This window comes from Monodelphis domestica, chromosome 7, assembly GCF_027887165.1.
Source record: "Monodelphis domestica isolate mMonDom1 chromosome 7, mMonDom1.pri, whole genome shotgun sequence".
Taxonomy (NCBI): Eukaryota; Metazoa; Chordata; class Mammalia; order Didelphimorphia; family Didelphidae; genus Monodelphis; species Monodelphis domestica.
Window position 1 is genome coordinate 99,112,840 of NC_077233.1, and position 18,503 is coordinate 99,131,342.

General features: G+C 48.5%; 2 protein-coding genes across 52 annotated transcripts in view; one reads left to right on the top strand and one right to left on the bottom strand.

Annotated features, from left to right (window-relative positions):
* Window positions 1-8,000, top strand: part of DHX30 (DExH-box helicase 30) — a 33,118-nt gene extending 25,118 nt beyond the window's left edge. For all 17 annotated transcript variants that reach the window (XM_016424321.2, XM_056805249.1, XM_016424322.2 and 14 more), the window contains 14 exons: window positions 347-496; window positions 1,668-1,820; window positions 2,374-3,204; window positions 3,539-3,614; window positions 3,938-4,042; window positions 4,390-4,565; window positions 5,504-5,710; window positions 5,838-5,919; window positions 6,099-6,292; window positions 6,441-6,600; window positions 6,842-6,999; window positions 7,174-7,277; window positions 7,372-7,511; window positions 7,664-8,000. In XM_016424321.2, coding sequence (XP_016279807.2) covers window positions 347-496; window positions 1,668-1,820; window positions 2,374-3,204; window positions 3,539-3,614; window positions 3,938-4,042; window positions 4,390-4,565; window positions 5,504-5,710; window positions 5,838-5,919; window positions 6,099-6,292; window positions 6,441-6,600; window positions 6,842-6,999; window positions 7,174-7,277; window positions 7,372-7,511; window positions 7,664-7,917 — 2,790 coding nt within the window. In that variant the 3' untranslated portion in view covers window positions 7,918-8,000. The remainder of the gene's footprint in view (window positions 1-346; window positions 497-1,667; window positions 1,821-2,373; window positions 3,205-3,538; window positions 3,615-3,937; window positions 4,043-4,389; window positions 4,566-5,503; window positions 5,711-5,837; window positions 5,920-6,098; window positions 6,293-6,440; window positions 6,601-6,841; window positions 7,000-7,173; window positions 7,278-7,371; window positions 7,512-7,663) is intronic.
* Window positions 8,001-9,839: 1,839 nt separating this feature from the next.
* Window positions 9,840-18,503, bottom strand: part of MAP4 (microtubule associated protein 4) — a 234,822-nt gene continuing 226,158 nt past the window's right edge. For 17 of the 35 annotated variants that reach the window (XM_056805211.1, XM_056805221.1, XM_056805215.1 and 14 more), the window contains 3 exons: window positions 15,385-15,497; window positions 13,327-13,498; window positions 9,840-13,174 (listed from right to left, as the gene is read on the bottom strand). In XM_056805211.1, coding sequence (XP_056661189.1) covers window positions 13,167-13,174; window positions 13,327-13,498; window positions 15,385-15,497 — 293 coding nt within the window. In that variant the 3' untranslated portion in view covers window positions 9,840-13,166. The remainder of the gene's footprint in view (window positions 13,175-13,326; window positions 13,499-15,384; window positions 15,498-18,503) is intronic. The other 18 variants (XM_056805244.1, XM_056805243.1, XM_056805240.1 and 15 more) reach the window with 2 other exon arrangements.

The following is an 18,503-nucleotide window of genomic DNA, read 5'->3' on the forward strand; positions in this document are numbered from 1 at the left end:
TGTTGCTGTTTCTAGTATCTTTGCCCTGCCATGGAAAGTGAAGTCCTCATAAGCTTAAGTTATGTCTGCCTTTAGTTGATATTTGTGCTCCTCTTCTGCTAGAGGATATGAGCTGATTTTTCAGAATTGCCAATTACCTTGCAGCTTTCTATTGGTAACAACATTCCAACTCAAAAACAACTGTTATATATTTTTTGCCATTATTTATATGTGGGAATCTTTTGGAAGAAGGGGTTACTCTAGCCCTGGGCATAGCATCATAGTCCCTAAAGCACCACCTTATCTGTTGATGTGAATCTCTTCTTAAGCTGTTTCTTAATAATCCATTTTCCTTACATCCTTTCAGAACCTCATGCAATTCCACACTGTGGGTACCAAGACAAAGCTCTCTACTCTAACCCTGCTCTGGCCCTGTCCCATGACTTTTGTTGCCAAGGGGCGCCGCAAAGCAGAGGCAGAAAATAAAGCAGCGGCCCTGGCCTGCAAGAAGTTGAAGGTGAGCCCAGCCAAATTAGATTGAGACTCAAAGGATGTGATGGCATTCAGAAGCCTCTGGCCTAGGGTTGGCTCTGGAAATATGGTGATCCCTGATAGCCATCAGGCTTAGTCCACTTGTTGCTGTTACCGATTAATTATACCCAACCCTGATATCTAAGTGAAGCATCTTTAATAGTAGAGACTTCCCATATTGCTCTATGTTAAGACCCATCCAGACATTCCTTTTTTCTTTCCTTCTGTTCTCATTGAATAGGACTTAATTGTATTGACTGTGTACTTTATCCAGGTGCTATGAGAGAGACATAGAAGTATAAGGACACCAGTTTTGCTTTCAGGGAGCATATGGTTGTTTAGTTGTACAGGTAAGACTTAAACATGTGGGCCAAAAGCAGCTCAAGAGCATAATGGCCAAATTCTAAGTGATGTGACACAGACCAGCTCATTGACCTACAATGATTGGAGCACCTTCATGAAACTATAGGGTTTGACTTGAATGGGAAAGACTGAGGAATAGGATTTGAGAGGAGGTGGGGAGGTGCCACCCAGAGACTGTTAGTATGCTTTGGAATTATTACATGTAAGCAGAGGGAAATGAACTTGGATAGGTAAAGAGAAGAAGCTGCAAGTGGAGAAATTTGAATATCCAATTAACATAAAGTGGTTTTGTTAAAAATGCCCATTTATTTTAAGCTAGAAGGAACCAAATAGGCCTTATAGTCATTTCTTTCCCACCCTCCACCCCCATTTCCATTTCACTGATGAGTAAACTGAGGTGCAGAGATTTTACCTCATCTAATGTGGAAACTGCCTTATTAGAGAAAACAGGGCTCTATGTCTATTCTACAGTCTCTGAGCCAGCACAAGAGGCAGTGTGGTACTATGGAAAGAGCCCTGGATTTGAGTTTGAATTCTGGCTCTACTTGCTTCCTCTCAGGCCTTAGGCAAGTCACTCCAACCTCTAAACTTTAGTACTCATCTGTAAAATGGAGGAAGTAACCAAGAAGACCTTTTAAGATTCTTTTTTTCTCTATGTCAGATGACATATGAGAAAAATATTCTTATTCCCTACCTCCTTTCCACTCCATTGTAGGAATATTTTTCTTTGGAATGTGATTTCTGTGTGCCTGGACCATCCTTCTGAAGGGGCCTAACCTCTGTTCTCTTCACAGAGCCTGGGCCTAGTGGATAGGAACAATGAACCACTGACTCATGCCATGTACAACCTGGCCTCTTTGCGAGAACTAGGCGAGACACAGCGTCGGCCCTGCACCATCCAAGTGCCAGAGCCCATTCTACGAAAGATGGAGAACTATCTGAACCATGTAAGTAGGGCAAAGAGTTAGGTTGGGTACAAACAGGGAGCTTAGGAGCCAAAGTCCCAACAGTAACTCTTGCTCAGGTCAGCATGTTTGGCTTGGGAATGATTTCATCCCTAGGTCAGTTGCATGACTCCATTTGATACTGACCTAGGCATCTATGATGTTTTGTTTCATCTTTTCCTTTACCTATACCAGACTTCGAAACCTGGTGATATCCTATGGCTATATGGTATTAACTCCTTCCTTTTCCCTTCCCCACCTTAGAATTTAATACCCTACCCCAAGCTTGGCCCTTTGCTTTCTCTTCACCCACATCAGAATTCAACCCCTCCCATCCCCCCCATCCCAAAGCTTGGCCCTTTGAATTCCAGCTAACTGGAATTGAGTGGATCCTCCTTAAGGTTCCTGCGGGCTTAGGAAGTCTGGGTGAGCCCTGCAGTCAGCTCAGCCAACTGGGGATTCCAGGGCACCCGGGGCATTCCGGGCCTTCCTCTTCTTGAGGCTTGTAGAGATGGAATAAGGGAACATCCCTCACTGTGTTGCTGGCCCCCTCCAGTACCCTGTGGAAAATCCTTGGATCTCCCCGGAGCCTAGGCTGCAGAATGAGGATCCCTTGCACTTGAGCAAGGACACGGGGCCCCTGAGTGACCCTATCACAGGGAAGCCTTACATTCCTCTGTCGGAGGGAGAGGAGCTGCGGCTAAGCCAAGGGCTATTGGAGTTGTGGCGGCGGCGTGGGCCTTCCTGGCAGGAGACTCACCAGCTTCCTGTGGACCCACACCGGGATACCATCTTGTCAGCAATTGAGCAGCACCCTGTGGTTGTGATCTCAGGGGACACAGGCTGTGGCAAGACAACACGGATACCACAGTTGCTGCTGGAACGTTATGTGACGGAGGGCCGCGGGGCCCGGTGTAATGTGATCATCACCCAGCCCCGCCGCATTTCAGCTGTATCTGTGGCCCAACGTGTTAGCCATGAACTGGGACCCTCCCTGCGACGAAATGTAGGATTCCAGGTGCGACTGGAGAGTAAGCCACCAGCCCGGGGAGGAGCCCTGCTCTTCTGCACTGTGGGCATCCTTCTGCGGAAGTTGCAGAGCAACCCCAGCCTTGAGGGCGTGAGCCATGTCATTGTAGATGAAGTACATGAACGAGATGTCAATACAGACTTTCTGCTGATCCTGCTGAAGGGGCTGCAGCGGTTGAACCCAGCTCTGCGGCTAGTGCTAATGAGTGCCACAGGTGACAATGAGCGCTTTGCTCGATACTTTGGTGGCTGCCCAGTCATCAAGGTGCCTGGCTTCATGTACCCAGTGAAGGAGCACTACCTAGAAGACATCTTGGCGAAGTTGGGCAAGCACCAGCACCGGCACCGGCATCATGAGGTAAGGAGGATGGGTGGCAGTGGCCACGCTTCACTTTCTACCTTTGTTGCATCTCTTGTCTCCCAGCTGCCTTACCGAGTTGGCTGTGGTTTTTCCCTCTGCCTATAATGATGATGCTTGTTCTCTTCCTGCCATTCCCTAGTCTACCCATTCTTGGGCACCCATGAACCCTTGACGTGACCCTGGGGTTCCCCCATCAGCTGGTCAGCCCAGCTGGATTGGGCTGGAGTGCCGTATGATCTTGGAGAGGGTCCTGGGGTACTGTTCACTTCAGATGCCTCAACCTAGGCCACTGTTTCCAACTCTTCTTGTTCCCCTTTACCCCTGGCCATAGTCTGAGGATGAGTGCGCCCTGGATTTGGACCTCATGACTGATCTGGTTTTGCATATTGATGCCCGGGGAGACCCAGGTAAGTGCCTTTTTTGGCTTAGAATGCCTAGAGCAGGTTTTTCTCACCCAGATTCAGGCTGCTTGGGCAGGGGCCTTGGGCATCCATGGAAGAACACCATCATATGAATAAAAGTGGAAAGAATGGGGGTAGAGGGACTACCGAGGACTGTCCCATTCAGTTTAATCCTACCCCAAAACCCAGATTTCTTGTGATCATGACCAAAAGCATAATAGAAGGGAATTCTGAAGGAAAATGCTACCCCTCCCCCCAACCCCCACTCCTGCCTCCCTTCCCCTTCAGGCCTGACCCCAAGTGATCAGGTTGCTGGGGCTGGTTTTCAGGTGGGATTCTGTGTTTCCTGCCTGGCTGGCAGGAGATCAAAGGAGTACAGCAGCGCCTGCAGGAGGCCTTGGGCTCCTATGAAAGCAAGTACCTGATCTTGCCAGGTGAGCTGGACTTTGGGGCAGGGAAGAGGAAGGGGGACGTACCTGCTACAGGCCTTTTGGTTTGGGGGGAGGCCTGGGAAGCAGCTCCATCTGGAGGTAAAAATGGGTAACGGCTTATCTAGATTTCCATTTCACAGTCAGTCACAAGCCCAGGGCAAAGTGGACAAGGGAACAGAACAAAAAGCTGATTGTCAATTTGGAGAGGGACAACTCTAGGGTTGCTGCCCTGCGGGAGAATCTTGTGGCCTGGGGAATTGGTGGTGGGGCTTGGGGGGTGGGGTGGTGAAGGTGACCGTGTGCGTGCGCACTTGCGTGCTATTTCCCCCTACCCCCCACAACCCAAACAGTGCACTCCAACATCCCCATGATGGACCAGAAGGCAATTTTCCAGCAGCCCCCAACAGGGGTGCGCAAGATTGTCTTGGCCACCAACATTGCTGAAACATCCATCACGGTCAACGACATAGTACATGTGGTGGATAGTGGCCTGCACAAGGAGGAGCGCTATGACCTTAAGACCAAGGTATTTCCTCCATAGGCCCACTGCTCTTGCCCTTTCCCAGCTCCACTGATTGCTTATAGTGTTAGCTGTGAAACTTCAGGAACAGTCCCAGTAGTGTGGAATGGAGAGACCTGGAATTTGAGCTGGAAGGCCTACCTTCTAGCCTGACTCCAACATTAAACTTGCTCAATAGAGAATAGATGAAATCTCATATTTCTATAATGCTTCGTTTTACAAAATGCTTTCCTCAGGAGTGTCCTGTTATGTAGTGGAATGCTAATCTTTCTATGTTACCACTTTTACAGCTTACAAATTTAGGCTTTAATTAGGAGATTAAATTACTTCAGTGATCATATAGTGCATAAAGTACAAGAGGCATAATTTTAACCCAGGTTTTCTGAGTCCAGGTCCAGCACTCTATACATTTAAACCCCACTGCCTCTCTGGGCCAATTTTTTGATCTGCTGAATGAAGATAAACTTTGGCCTGACTAATTAATGGGGCTGTTGAAGATTATATGAGATAATGGGTGATTTAAGCCCTTTGAAAAATACAGAACTGGAACAAATAAAGCTTTTATTTTTTTGGAACTGTTCATACTGATCAGGAAAAGAGTGGGGATGGGTAATAGCTATGGGGAAGTGAACCAGGTAACTGATTCTCTACCTTTCATTCTTCTGCTGGAAATTAGAGGTAAAGGTTTAGCCTAAACCAGAGAGTATCTATTGTCCTTCCTCTCCCAGACCTCTATTATATTGAGTTCTAAAGAGAAACTAGAGATTGTGACATTTTGAGATGAGATTCCATAGTCTTCTTGTGGTCAGAGGCATAGCATTAGTCTAGTAATTTTCCCTTCAGACCTAAAATCCAGGATGTTTTCGGACAAGAAACTTGAAGTACTGCTTAGAAAGCAGCAGCCTTCTTTTCCTCACCACTTCTCCCTCATACTGTTCTCACAGGTGTCCTGCCTAGAAACAGTGTGGGTGTCAAGGGCAAATGTGATCCAGCGCCGAGGACGGGCTGGGCGGTGCCAGTCAGGCTTTGCCTACCACCTGTTTCCTCGAAGCAGGCTGGAGAAGATGGCACCTTTTCAGGTGCCTGAAATTCTGCGCACCCCCCTGGAGAACTTGGTGTTGCAAGCGAAGATCCATATGCCTGAGAAGACGGTAGGGCTCTGAAGGGTAAGGGTGTGAAGGGAGCCAAGGAGGGCTTTTGATGTGTGTTCCTCCCTTGATTGCGGAGGGAGGGGGCAGGACCCAGAGCCTTATCCTGGGGATGGGCCTTCTATTGTAGGCTGTCGAATTCCTATCCAAGGCTGTGGATAGCCCTGATATCAAGGCTGTAGATGAGGCTGTGATCCTTCTGCAAGAGATTGGTCAGTGGAGGTGCAGCTCTGGGATGGGCTGACCCTGTGGGCTCCGGGAGGGTAGCCCTCAGCTTCTCTGGGTGAGGGGGAAGTGTGGATGCACAGTGGGCTGGCATACACAGGGTTGGGGTCCTCACTTCTTTGGTCTGGGCCCTTTGGGGGTCACTATAACAGAAATAGTGTTGCAGGTGTGCTGGACCAGCGGGAATTCCTGACCACACTGGGCCAGCGCCTGGCCCATATCTCCACGGACCCTCGACTCGCCAAGGCCATTGTCCTGGCAGCCATCTTCCGCTGCCTACATCCTCTGCTAGTTGTTGTCTCCTGCCTCACCCGAGACCCCTTCAGCAGTAGCTTGCAGAACCGTGCTGAGGTGGACAAGGTCAGACTCTTCCGCTTCCATCATCTGAGGCCTTTAAGCATCTTCCCCTTCCATTCTTTGGGGTGGTCTCACAGCCCCTGCAAGATTGATTAGCAATAGGCACCTAGTCAGTGCCTCTGGATTGGTTTATTTTCTTGTTTCTTCCCAGGTGAAAGCACTATTGAGCCACGATAGTGGAAGTGACCACCTGGCTTTTGTGCGGGCTGTGGCTGGTTGGGAGGAGGTATTGCGCTGGCAGGATCGTAGTTCTCGTGAGAACTACTTGGAGGAGAACCTACTTTATGCTCCCAGCCTGCGTTTTATCCACGGTGAGCACTGGCCTCACTTTCTTCCCTTTCCCCTATGCTGAGTTTTTCAGGGTAAGCTTCTCCCCTGGACCCTGATGTTGAGTCCCACAGGTCTTTATCATTAGCTGTTCTTAGCCTTCATTGGATCTAGAGCTCACCCTTCCTCTCCTGTTCCACCCATATGTACACACCAAAGCGATTGTAATTGTGGGGTCCTCTCAGACTCTGTTCTCTCCTCTTGCATCCAATCTTCTTTTCTTAGGCCTCATCAAGCAGTTCTCAGAGAACATTTATGAGGCCTTCCTGGTGGGGAAACCATCAGACTGCACCCTGCCCTCAGCCCAATGCAACCAATACAGTGAGGAGGAAGAGCTGGTGAAAGGGGTGCTAATGGCTGGGCTTTACCCCAACCTCATCCAGGTATCTTAGGATTCACTTTGGTTGGGGGGAAAAGGGGAGTGAGGAACAAGGCATGGCATAACTCTTGGATTCAGTGTGTATGAGAAAACCTTTTCAGAACCCTTACCAAAGGTTCTGACTCTTCTGTTCAGACAACCCTTTTTCTTTCACCCATCTCCTTTGTACCCCCCAAAGGTAAGGCAGGGCAAGGTGACCCGGCAAGGGAAGTTCAAGCCCAATAGTGTCACATACCGGACCAAAGCCGGCAATATCCTGCTGCACAAGTCAACCATTAACAGGTGAGCAGAGCAGTGAAGGCCACAGGGATTGAAGAAACAAAGGAAAGTTCCAAGCAAAGGAATTAACCCTCCTTACTGTTTTCTCTCTCTCCAGGGAGGCCACTCGGCTGCGTAGCCGTTGGCTAACATATTTCATGGCTGTTAAGTCCAATGGCAGTGTCTTTGTGCGAGACTCTTCCCAGGTCCACCCCCTGGCTGTGCTGCTGCTGACCGATGGAGACGTCCATATCAGAGGTGGGTTCCTAGTTCCCTCAGGCCTATTCCCTTTCCTTTGAGGAATAAGTGATCTCTTCTTGACTCTTACTTTGAAATTCTCTTCTAGTTCCCTCAGACATGGTTCTAGCCATCATGACTGATAACCTTTTCCTTCCTTCTTTGAACCCCAGATGATGGGCGACGTGCCACCATCTCCCTGAGTGACAGTGATCTCCTACGGCTAGAGGGTGACTCACATACTGTTCGGCTGCTACGGGAGCTTCGCCGGGCCCTAGGCCGAATGGTAGAGCGGAGCCTCCGCTGCGAGTTGCCTGCCCTGCCGCCAGATGTGCAGCAGGAGCACAGCCAGTTGCTGGCCTTGCTCGTGGAGCTGCTGCGTGGGCCTTGCGGTAGCTTCGATGTTCGTAAAACCGCTGATGACTGAGCCCCTTCCCCATTCCCCGTCCCTGGGGCTATGTACAGAGCGCAAATGTTTATTTAAATAAAGTTCTATTTATCCCTTGTGAATGCACTGTATACATTTTATAACTTTGGTACTTGCTTCTGTCCCAAAACTTTTTTTTAGGGTGTAAATATTTCTAATCTTAAGATCCATTAGTTCCTTATTGATTTTCTGAAGCAGTATTCTTCTCTAGACAATACAATACTTTGCCTTATGCACTTCTCTTTGCCCTGATAAAGGCTTGCCTGATCTAAAGAGTACTTTGTGGTAGTATGCCCTGATGACTGCATCTTCTATGAACATTTCTTAATTCAATCATTGTTAAATGTTTTATACTGACACAGTTCCCTGCCTTGAGGAACTTATATTCTGCTCAGGGTGGTGATGGGTGTAACAAAGGGAAGCAAAAAACCCCAATGTAGGTTATGAAAAAGTTAAAGGTGTTAAGAATCCCAAAGGAGAAACCTGGGCTGAACATAAAAGGAATAGGATTTCCTAAAGCTGGGGAAAAGGTAATAGTCCTAATTTCTTAGAAACATCAAATATGGAAGAGTTACAAAACAAAACTAAAAAGCAAAATTGAGTTAAGATTTGGAAGATCTTGAATGACAGGCTAGAGGACTTTTTTCTTCAGACTTTGGCCTGTTTTGTTTAAATCGTGAGCTATAAAAAATGTAAAAACATTCTTAGCTCACCAGCTCTGCAAAATAGATTGGCAGACTAATTTGTTCACCTCTGCTATTATATATTAAAAAGTAACATCTTGGTCAGGGAATATCTTTAGATCTGAATCTCGAAGGCAAGAGACAGAAAAGTTATTTGCATTAGGAGTCAAGATAGAACATGAGCAAATCATGCTGCTTTGTAACTTCTAAAGTGTTGCATGTGTGAAGTGTTTTGTTTTATAATAGGAACACCTGGATTAATGCCATGACTGGTGAGGCACTTGCTCTGAATTTTGGATTCATCTGAAAAGTAGGAAAACAAGCTCTTTGTACATTACAAAGCATGACCAAATGAAGACTTTCTGTTTTGCCTCATGTAGCAGAGCCATCTATAGAGATGATGGGGATCTAGCCCAACTCTTGTTTTACAAATGTGGAAACTATAGAGAGCTTGTCACTGTAGCATGACAGGATTTGAAAGTGGGTTTTGGACTCCAAATCCAGAGAGAGAGTGAGTTTACTCCATCATGCTGTCTCCTAATTTTCTCAGCCTACTAGGTGTCTGGTATTCCACATTCACTCCCTCTGTTCACCCTAGCATAAGTGGCCTTGGGTGCCTTAGCTTTTAAAGCTTTTTAAAGGAAGGTCTAAATGACTCAGGTAAAGAGGTGTCTTGATTCCTGATGGATGACTCCAACCTCATGAAAACTAAGATGGGAAGACTTGGGTTGGCTCTGGAAAATTCCTAGATCCCATTCTCTTGAAATACCTTCCTAGGAGCAGGACTCCAGAAAGGTCGACTGACTGCTTTCTCTAACCCCCTATCAATATGCATTTGTCACTGTCTGCACCTAAGAGAGGCTCTACCCTAAGAGTAGCATCATGTGATCTATGGGATTTCACCCCATCTTCCTGTCTTTGGGAAACAAAATACTACATGAAGGGGCCATTCCATGGAAATTACAATTGAACCCTTGCCTTCTACTACAGACCAGATTTTGGGTTGAAGGAGAATGTCTCTTCTTTCAAATCTCTTATCTCCACACGACAATGAATGGGCAAAGAAAAGAGGATCCCCTTGGGTAGATTAGGGAGTGGATAGAGTTGAAATGAATTGTCCCAAGTGACTTTGTCCTACAAGGAGCCAAAAAGGGAGGGATGGTGTACCTCATTTTACTATGAACAACTGGAGAAAAAATTGTTTGGAAGCAGAAATAAAACAGTCTTCAGGTCCCTGGGTTAGAACACTGAGAAGCTTTATTTATGCAATTATTTCAAATCTTTACAATAGTCAAAATCACAAGGTCACTCAAGAGAGTGCCACATAACAGCTATGAGGGACAGTAACAATAACCACAAGCAAACTAGGAGGATGGGGAACCCCCCCCTGCATGGAGTCTGAAACTTTCCCAAAGCACATCACACCATCATCCCCTTTCTGTGGACGATGTTCCCCAGACCAAGTAACTGAACTGGGCTAGCATAAAGGAGGACACGTCCCATCTGGAGAAAGCTACCCGAATGGGACGTCTCTGGACCTCACTGCCCATCAGCCAGTAGGCTGTGTGGGGGAGGAAGGCTTAATTAAGGGCAAGCCAAGTTCCTGGCGTTTGTTCAGGTGGCCCTTACTCTCCAACCCCTCCATCTCCCTCAGTCTGCTCCCTAATGTCCTTCACTGAGGGAAAGTAGGAGATACTGTTTAAAGTATGGCATGACAAACTACCATTACTAAGGAGAGCATTTCTCAGGGGGGCAAGGTTCAACACTCATGAAGGAGTACTCGCTCAGCCCATAAATGGGTGGCTCTCGCCCCTCCTAGGAGGCTGAACTGCTGAGGATCTGTCACCCTGGGCCAGAGAAAGGGAAGTCATGACAAAGATCCAGGAAGAGAATTTAAACCATCATCATCTTCCTCACACCCTCAACTCTTCACAATTGCTTTCATCTACTGAACAGGGAAAGGGAAAAGCCCTGCTCATCCTGGGAAGCACAGGACTTACTACAGACCACCTCAACGCTTCCAACTTGAGAAGCCCCAAAACAGAGCAGCAAGGCCTCCTGTCTCCTCTCTGGTCTTCCTGCCTGGGGAGGTGGTCCTTAGCTCCTTGAGAGCAGGAGAGGCTCCTAAGCCAAGTACCACAGGGAGGCCTCACTCCGAAAACTTGGAGGTAAGACGAACACCCCCAGGAGCATCCGGTGGCAACCTAAAATGCTCTTTCCACTTGTTCTATATCATGGGTCCAAATCTGCAGAAACTGCCAACAAATAGCAAGGAGGGGCCACTAGAAAATCTGTATTCCCACGTGCCCCGTGCTCACAATCTTCTGTACCCCACTGGCTCACTAAGCAAAAACCCCATTTGAACAAGAGCCTTCCTCTGGAAGCGATAATAGGTGCCCTCCAAAACTGTCAAGTCCAACAAGATTCTCTAGTTCTAATTCTCCATGCATTGACTTAAAGGGACAATCAATCTGGCAATGCCACCGGCTCTCCGGGACTCTGAAGCTTTGGGGCTGGAATAGGTTCTCTCTGGGTTCCTTTCAGTCAGCATCACCTAGGCCAGAATACCTACTGTCAGGCCATGTGCAACATGAACGTCGCAGACAGAAACCCTTAGCTAGCCAGGGCCTCACGACCAGTCACCGCTTTATCCTGGGAACGCCTGGGCTAGAAAGTGCTCGAGCCCAGCTCTCGGGTCAAGGTGAAGAATGACATGGGCACTGCCAGCCCCTCCACCATCAATGAACCCCCATCCCAGGGAAGTCTGCAGCAGGAAGACACTGGGGGAGGCGGAGGGACAGCAGAGAAGTTCAGACTCACTAGATGGAAGTCAAAAAGTCAGCAGGGGGGACTCTCTTCCCCAAATACTGAAGTCAAGTGACCTTCTCCCTCCGGGTCAGGAAGGAGCCAAGGACTGACTGGGGGCACATCAAAGCTACCTTTTTCCAGAGTACAGAGCACTTAAGAGACTCTCAGATATTTTCAATGCAAACTACATTATGTTTTAAAGTCATTTTATTAGAAACCATGCAAACTTTAATATAAAAAATACAAGTGCAATAAGAATCTTCATGTGTCATACAGATCCCAGGATTTCATGTAATTCTTGCTGACTGTCCCCCAAAGGAGCACCTGGCCCTTGAGGGAGCTCCTCGGGACCCCCCATTCCTTACCTCCATCCCTCCCTCCCTCCATTTCCAATTCTCTTTTTCATTAGTTTCCCTGTTAAACCTGATTCACACCCTATTCCTTAACCTCCACTCACTCCTGGACACAAAGTCTCTGCCCTCAGAACTCTGCCTCGGCCCCTTGGGGAGAGGGGGCCAGGGTCCCGGCCAGTCTTGTTAGAACAGATCAGCACACGCACACACGAAAACCCCTTCACCATCCCCCTTCAAACTGGATCCTTCTCCCGGCCGGGAACCCCCCATCCGTGTCACGACTCTCCTAACTCCTGTGCATTTGCACTGTCCTCTTGGCCGCCTCCACCTGCCAACCCCTGGCATCGGGCTGCCTGCCAACTCTCTCCCAGGAGGCCTCTGGCCACAAACGGTTCACCTTTCGGTGGGGGCACCCAGCTGGTGCGTCCCCGACATCTTCCCTTCGACACATTCTTAGAACTTTCTTTTCAGACATGGCTTCAACCATAAGAGAATCCCGTCGCATTTTAGATTATTCAAAAGAAAGAAGTTACAGCTGCATGGATATGTAGTCAGTATAGAGGTTAACATGTCTACCTCTCTAGGGCTGCTGGGGGGCGAATATGAATAAAGGAAACTTACAGGAGGCCGAGAAGCACAAGGAAACTGTCAACACTTCGTCACCAAAGGAAATGAAAAAGCTAACGTCACGGGCAAGAACAGCCGAGTGGGCGTGAGTGTGTGCATTAGATAGATTTTCATTAAATAGGAACACCAGAAACTTGAGCAGCAAGAACAAATTTATGTGGGGGTTTTAGTTTCTCTCTTTTCTTGTTTAAAAGGAAAAAACTGAGGAATCGGGCCTTCAGCTTTTTCCACAGGAGCTCCGGCCGCCCCTCAGGAGCTCGGCTCCCAGGGGTGGCCCAAACCTTGTGTGTGTAGCTGCGGCGCCGGGCAGGGGAAGACATGCGTGGGACGGAGGGGGGCGGGAAGGCTTCCTGGCTGCGGTGGCCATTCCCCTCCCTCCGAGCCCGGGTCTGGCAGGGCCCCCCTCCCATAGGGGGAGGAGTCTGGGCTCGGAAGGACTGTGAGCCGAGGAAAGAGGATGCTGCTAGGGTTGGGCAGCTCCCGGGCGGGGGGCCGCTAATGCTGCTGCTGCTGCTGCTGCTGCTGCTGCCAGGGGGTGGCCGAGGCGAGGGAGCTGAAGCTCTGGCTGATGAAGGTGGCATGGCCGGGGAAGGGGGAGGGTTTGGAGACAATGTCGGCTCCATGATCAGTGCGGGCCTTGGCATTCTCACGGAACGTCAGCTTGTACGTTTCAATCTGTAGCGAGACAGGGGAGGCGACGGGGGACACAGGAGGGGGAGGGGAGAGGGGGGGCGGGGTTATCGGAAGGGGGACGGAAGACGAGACCAGAATTTCATCGTTAGATGCCTGGAAAATAAAAGTTAAGTAGCTCATTAAAACGTGGGCAGACACCTCTTTGGAAAAGTTTCAATTTGAAGAAGTGAGCTCGCCAGATCCCTTGTTGGAGCCCGCCGAGCCAGGCAGAGCTGGGGGGCACAGAGGAGGCACGGCCAACTTACTTGTCTCCTGGATCTGGGTGTCGAAGGTCTGAGTTTCCCTTTGTTCACCACCCACTGAGGGGGTTAGGTGCCCTACGCCATTCGCCTGCGTGTTGGGGCCTGCCTGGGCCTCAGGGGGCTCCCCGCTTGGAGGGGCCAGGCACAGCGGAGCCACCTCGCCGCTCCCCTCAGTCTACAATGAAACAGTGGGGTGGGGAGGAGACAATGGACGATCAATAGGAGGATGAGGTGAGATGGGGTGACGATGGAGGGTCCTAAACACAGCCGGCCCGCTCCCGAGATCCCAGCCAAGCCTCCCTTCTGTTCTGGGCCCTGGCCTGCTTCTCTGACAGGGAGAAAAGCCCTTTCCTTGGTGCCAGGCTCCAGAGAACGGCCTCAAGTACTTCTCAGGTGGCGCTCTGGCCAGCCCTTCTACAGCTCTTCCCAGAATCCCCTCCAAGGAAGTAGCTTGCCCAGTGCCAGCTCTGATCCCGCCATCTTTTATCCTTCTCTGGGCTTGCTCCCTTCTTCACTTGACCCTCCTATTCTAGTGTCATCAGCCAAAGGAGTTTCAGCCCCGCTGGGGACACTGAGCTAAGGGTCAGGAATTCCCATTCTATTCCCAAACGCTGTTGGCCTCAACAGACTGTAAAGTGAGACAGTCTAGGTGACCGCGAGGGTCCTTCTGGCCCTCAAACCCTATGGCAGGGACCCCTGCCTTTGTGCTCCTCCTGGGCTTCCTGCGGCTCTGCAGGCACTCGATCAATGCTGACTGACCCATACTGGCTTTTCTTTCATTCTGCTCTGCGCTGGCTGGCACCTCAAGATAAAGCACATCACGTGACATTCTGTTCTAAAAGGCTGGCAGGACGGCCACCGTTCCGGGCCCCAGGATCCCTCTGAACCTGCTAGGATGATCCCCAAATGCTCCCCAGCCCTTTTCATGCAATGGAACAAATGGCAGACAATGTCTTGGCACACAGAGCAAACCCAAAGTGCTTTGGAAGGAGGGAGTCCCAGCCTAGGAAAAATGGTTCTTCTCTGTGGAGCAGGGATGGCTAGAAGCCAACTCTGAATGAGGGAATCGGGAGCAACCAATACACTGGATCCCAATAAACATATACATGGCACTCTCGGGCATCGCGGAGGGATGTTTAAAAGACAGCAGTCAGAGAATGGGATAAGCTGGTATGAAATCAAGCAGTTGCTTGAGACCGCTTATTCTCTAGGCCCAAGTTTGAATTATTGGGACCTTTGATGCCAAGGTTGGCTCTTGGGCCCTGGTGGGGAGGGGAAAGATCTGTGGGCAAACGGGGTACAACCTTCTGCTTGGCTCCAAAAATGGAAGGTGGCTGATCAAAGGCGGAGGGGGGCTATCTCAAAAGGAAATGCTTCCCCTTCCTTATGGGTGGATAGTTTCTTGTCTAGCATGAGATAAGGCTCTAAACATTGTTGGGAGGTCTGCTCATTCCCAGATTCGGGGACGCGGGATGGCCAAGGAAGCCAGCAAGCTTTCTGCGAGAAGCGTGTAGAAAACGACTTGAACCCTCGGCCTACTGCTACTGGGTAATCAATAGAAGTCGGGAGTGTTGTGTGAAGTGTCTCTGCCTTTTTAGGATTATGTCAGAGAAGTTCATCTTGGACATATTACGGTAGAATCGTCTCCTATTAGGAATGGGGGTTGGGAGGAAGAATTGAAGATGTTCAAAGATCATCTTTTGGGAAAATGGGATGTGTGAAGTTGGGCTGCCATCCTCCGGGAAAGCATGGTCTACACTAGAAAGCCCCCTTTCCTCAGGGTAGGGAGCAGAGGCCCAGCACTGATCAATTAGGCTTTTGTCCATCTCCTTCCTGCCTCCCACAGCCCCTCACCCTCTTCCTTTTTCTCTGGGTTTGGCAACAAAAGGTGGTGATGGTAATGAAGTGAGTGAAGACACTGCTTGTGGGCAGATTGAGGGGCAGCGGCTGACCTCCAGTCCCCCTGACACCCCCCACCCACCCTGCAGGCTGGCGCTACCCCCCCCCCCCCATCCTGGGCCTCAGCATCTCAGCCCAGTGCCACACTCTCGATGGATCTACCTTGACTGAGCCACCTGCGGGCAGGTGCCCAACATTATCCAGGGATCCCACCTTCGCCTGGGCCTTCTCCTTGAAGTTCAGCTTCTGGTTTTCAATCTTGACATCTCCTCCTCCTGGAACCATAGAGGAAGCCATGGTGAAGAGGGGCAAGCAGGGGCCTGGGGTTTGAACCCAGGGGCGCAGGATCACTAGACAGTCACTTTCCCCTCTGGGAGAGTCAGTTTTATTTCAGGAGCAGTAAAATGGGGGAAATACCCAGGGCTGTGAGGAAAGGATTCTATTAACCTCAAAGGGCTACGGAAATACAAATTACCATGACAGACCAGGACTACTGGGGGAGGATGCCCACTAAAGGCCAGGCAGACAGGAAGCAGAACAAAGTATGGGAAAGGACCAAGATGGGGCACAACCTGAGAAATGGTGGCTCCAAAAGACGAAGAGAAGTGGCCAACGTGTATGTGAACAGTGGATGCGCATGAAACAGAGAAGCAACAGAGAACACAGGCGAGGACTAGAAAAGGGTAAATGGGAGCAACAACGGCACAGGACTAAACTGGCACACACAATCCCTTAACAAAGTGGCATTTCTGTGGGTGAGGCATGGCGGGAGAGAGGGAGGCTGGGGGGAAGAGGGGGGAATGCCATCCAGAGGGGCTGAGACTGAGAACAAGAAAGGGCAGAGCTCAGAAAAGACGAAAAAGGGGAGAGACAGACAGACAGACAGACAGAGACAGAGAGAGAGAGAGAGAGAGAGAGAGAGAGAGAGAGAGAGAGAGAGAGAGAGAGAGAGAGAGAGAGAGAGAGAGAGAGAGAGAGAGAGAGAGAGAGAGAGAGAGAGATACAAAGCAAAAGGAAACTGCTTCAGAAAAGAGTCCTATAAAAGACTGTTTTTTAAACACTTACCTTGGACAACTTTTGTTTTATGGAACCCCCAAATTTGTCTTTGTCCCTTGGAAACTTGCCTTCAGGGAAGTCCCATGCTGACCTTGTCTAAGACTGAACATAACCCTTAAAGTACCCAAAAGATCTCAGCTTAGATCGAATTAAATCTTAAGTACCCTTTTGTCTCAGATCTTTCTCCCACAGTACCTAAACCTCTCTCAGGTAGTCCAGCCCCTGGCTGGAATCCTCTTTCCTTGGTGTCCAAGTAAGCCAATCAATATTTGAATACAGAGATTTCTGACTCCACAGGCCAAGTCTCTCTGTGCCCCCTCCCACCCCTCAGCCCACATCTTTCATTAGCAGTTGTTATGAAGACACACATTTAAATTCTTCAGCTCATTGAAACACCCCCTTTCCCAGAGTCTCTTGGCTCTGTATGGCCTCTTGCTCCTGCCTCTGTGTGGTGGCATAGTCTTCCGTGTCCTGATAAAGACTTGTTCTTTCTATAGACTTTGGTGGTTCTGTTTTTCAAGGTGGATACCTTTCTTCTTAGAATCAATACTATGAATTGGTTCCAAAGCAGAAGAGCAGTAAAGACAAGGCAGTGCCTTGGAACCCATGATACTCACACTCGGTATCAATTCCAAAACAGTAAGTAAAGGTTGTTGTTGTTTTTTATTAAAAAAAAAAGGCATAACTGGTGAAAATTTAGAAAATGAAGTAGTGATTTTTTAAAAATGGGGAGAGACAATATCACTTCATCAATAATAAGCCACACCAGACTTAAATTCTCTTTATAGGTAGATAAGAAGAATGACCTACAGTTGACTTAGATTTTAGGAATAATCATTTGACAAATTCTGCCACACTATTGTTAAAGGTTCTGTTATAATCTGAAGATATATGAACCAAATAATAATATAGGTAGGGAAATATGAAGCTGGTTGGTCAGATGTGAAAATTAGTCATTAATGCTTCAAAATCAAAAGTTGGTATCCTGGTGAGGTTTCTTGGAAATATTCTTATTATCTTTATTTATTGACTTGGATATAAGCATATACATGAAAGCTGAGAGGGACAATTTAACTTTGTAGATGATGAGGGGTGAGATCCAAAAAAGTCTAAGTAGTTTAAAACACTGGGATGAATGTAATTGGATAAAATTTTAAAGGATGTTAACTTTTACAAAGGCTCCAAAAACTTTATAAAATATAGGAAGGAAGAGGAAGCCTGACTAGTTGACTGAAAAAGAAATGGGAGTGACAAAGGATTACAAAGTCAAGGAGTCAATAGTAAGAGCTGGCCATCACAAAGCTCACTTGATCTTAGGTAGAAGTTGAGTTGTGGCATCCAAGACTAAGAAAGTAATATTCCTTCTGCACTGTTCTAATCAGACAACAGACAAAGCATGTGATCAATAAGGAGAAGCATCTCTTTGGAAGGTCTTGAAGTCACTGATGTTCCCCCTTCATTCATCTGAACATCTTCATGATCACTACTAGTGAAAGCCGTGGGGTGGGAGGAGGCCCAGAGGAATCAGCTGGGGAGTCTGAAATTCAGGGCTTGCTTCCAGCACGACCCTGCTGGGGGGACCCTGGGTAGGTCACAGGCCTTAACGCCTAATAAATCCTTATGAGGCAGAATGGCAGAATGAAAGAGGTGCTGAGCCTTTATTGGGTAAATCATCTCTCTGATCTCATTATTCTGGGCTGTCAAAACAACAGGGATGTGCTAGATTGTCTTGAAAGTCCCCCCAGCTCTAAATTCTGAAAGAGCCTATTCACATTTAATACAATACTTGATTATTTCATTGTCTGAGGCATTTTTGGGTTCTTCTATAAAAAGCCAACTGGTCCCCCAGCTCAGTTTCTATATCTACATCCACATTCTCCCTTCCCTTTCCCCAGCTATCACCAGCTGTACAGTCTTCCCACCCAGGATCAAAGGCTCTTCCAAAACCAAGTCCTAAAGATGGAGGCACATCAGATCCCTGGGGTGCACAAGCTAAATACAGGTGACAGATCCAACAGATATTCCTTAAGACAGAAGCTCTTGGAGGGTGACAAGGTGGCTCAGTAGAGTGAGAGCCAGGTTTAGAGCTAGGAGGACCTGGGTTCAAATCTGATCTCAGATACCTCCTAGCTAGGTGACCCTGAATAAGTCACTTAACCCCCATTGCCGAGCCCTTATTGCTTTTCTGCCTTGGAACCAATATTGATTCTAAAATGGAAGGTAAA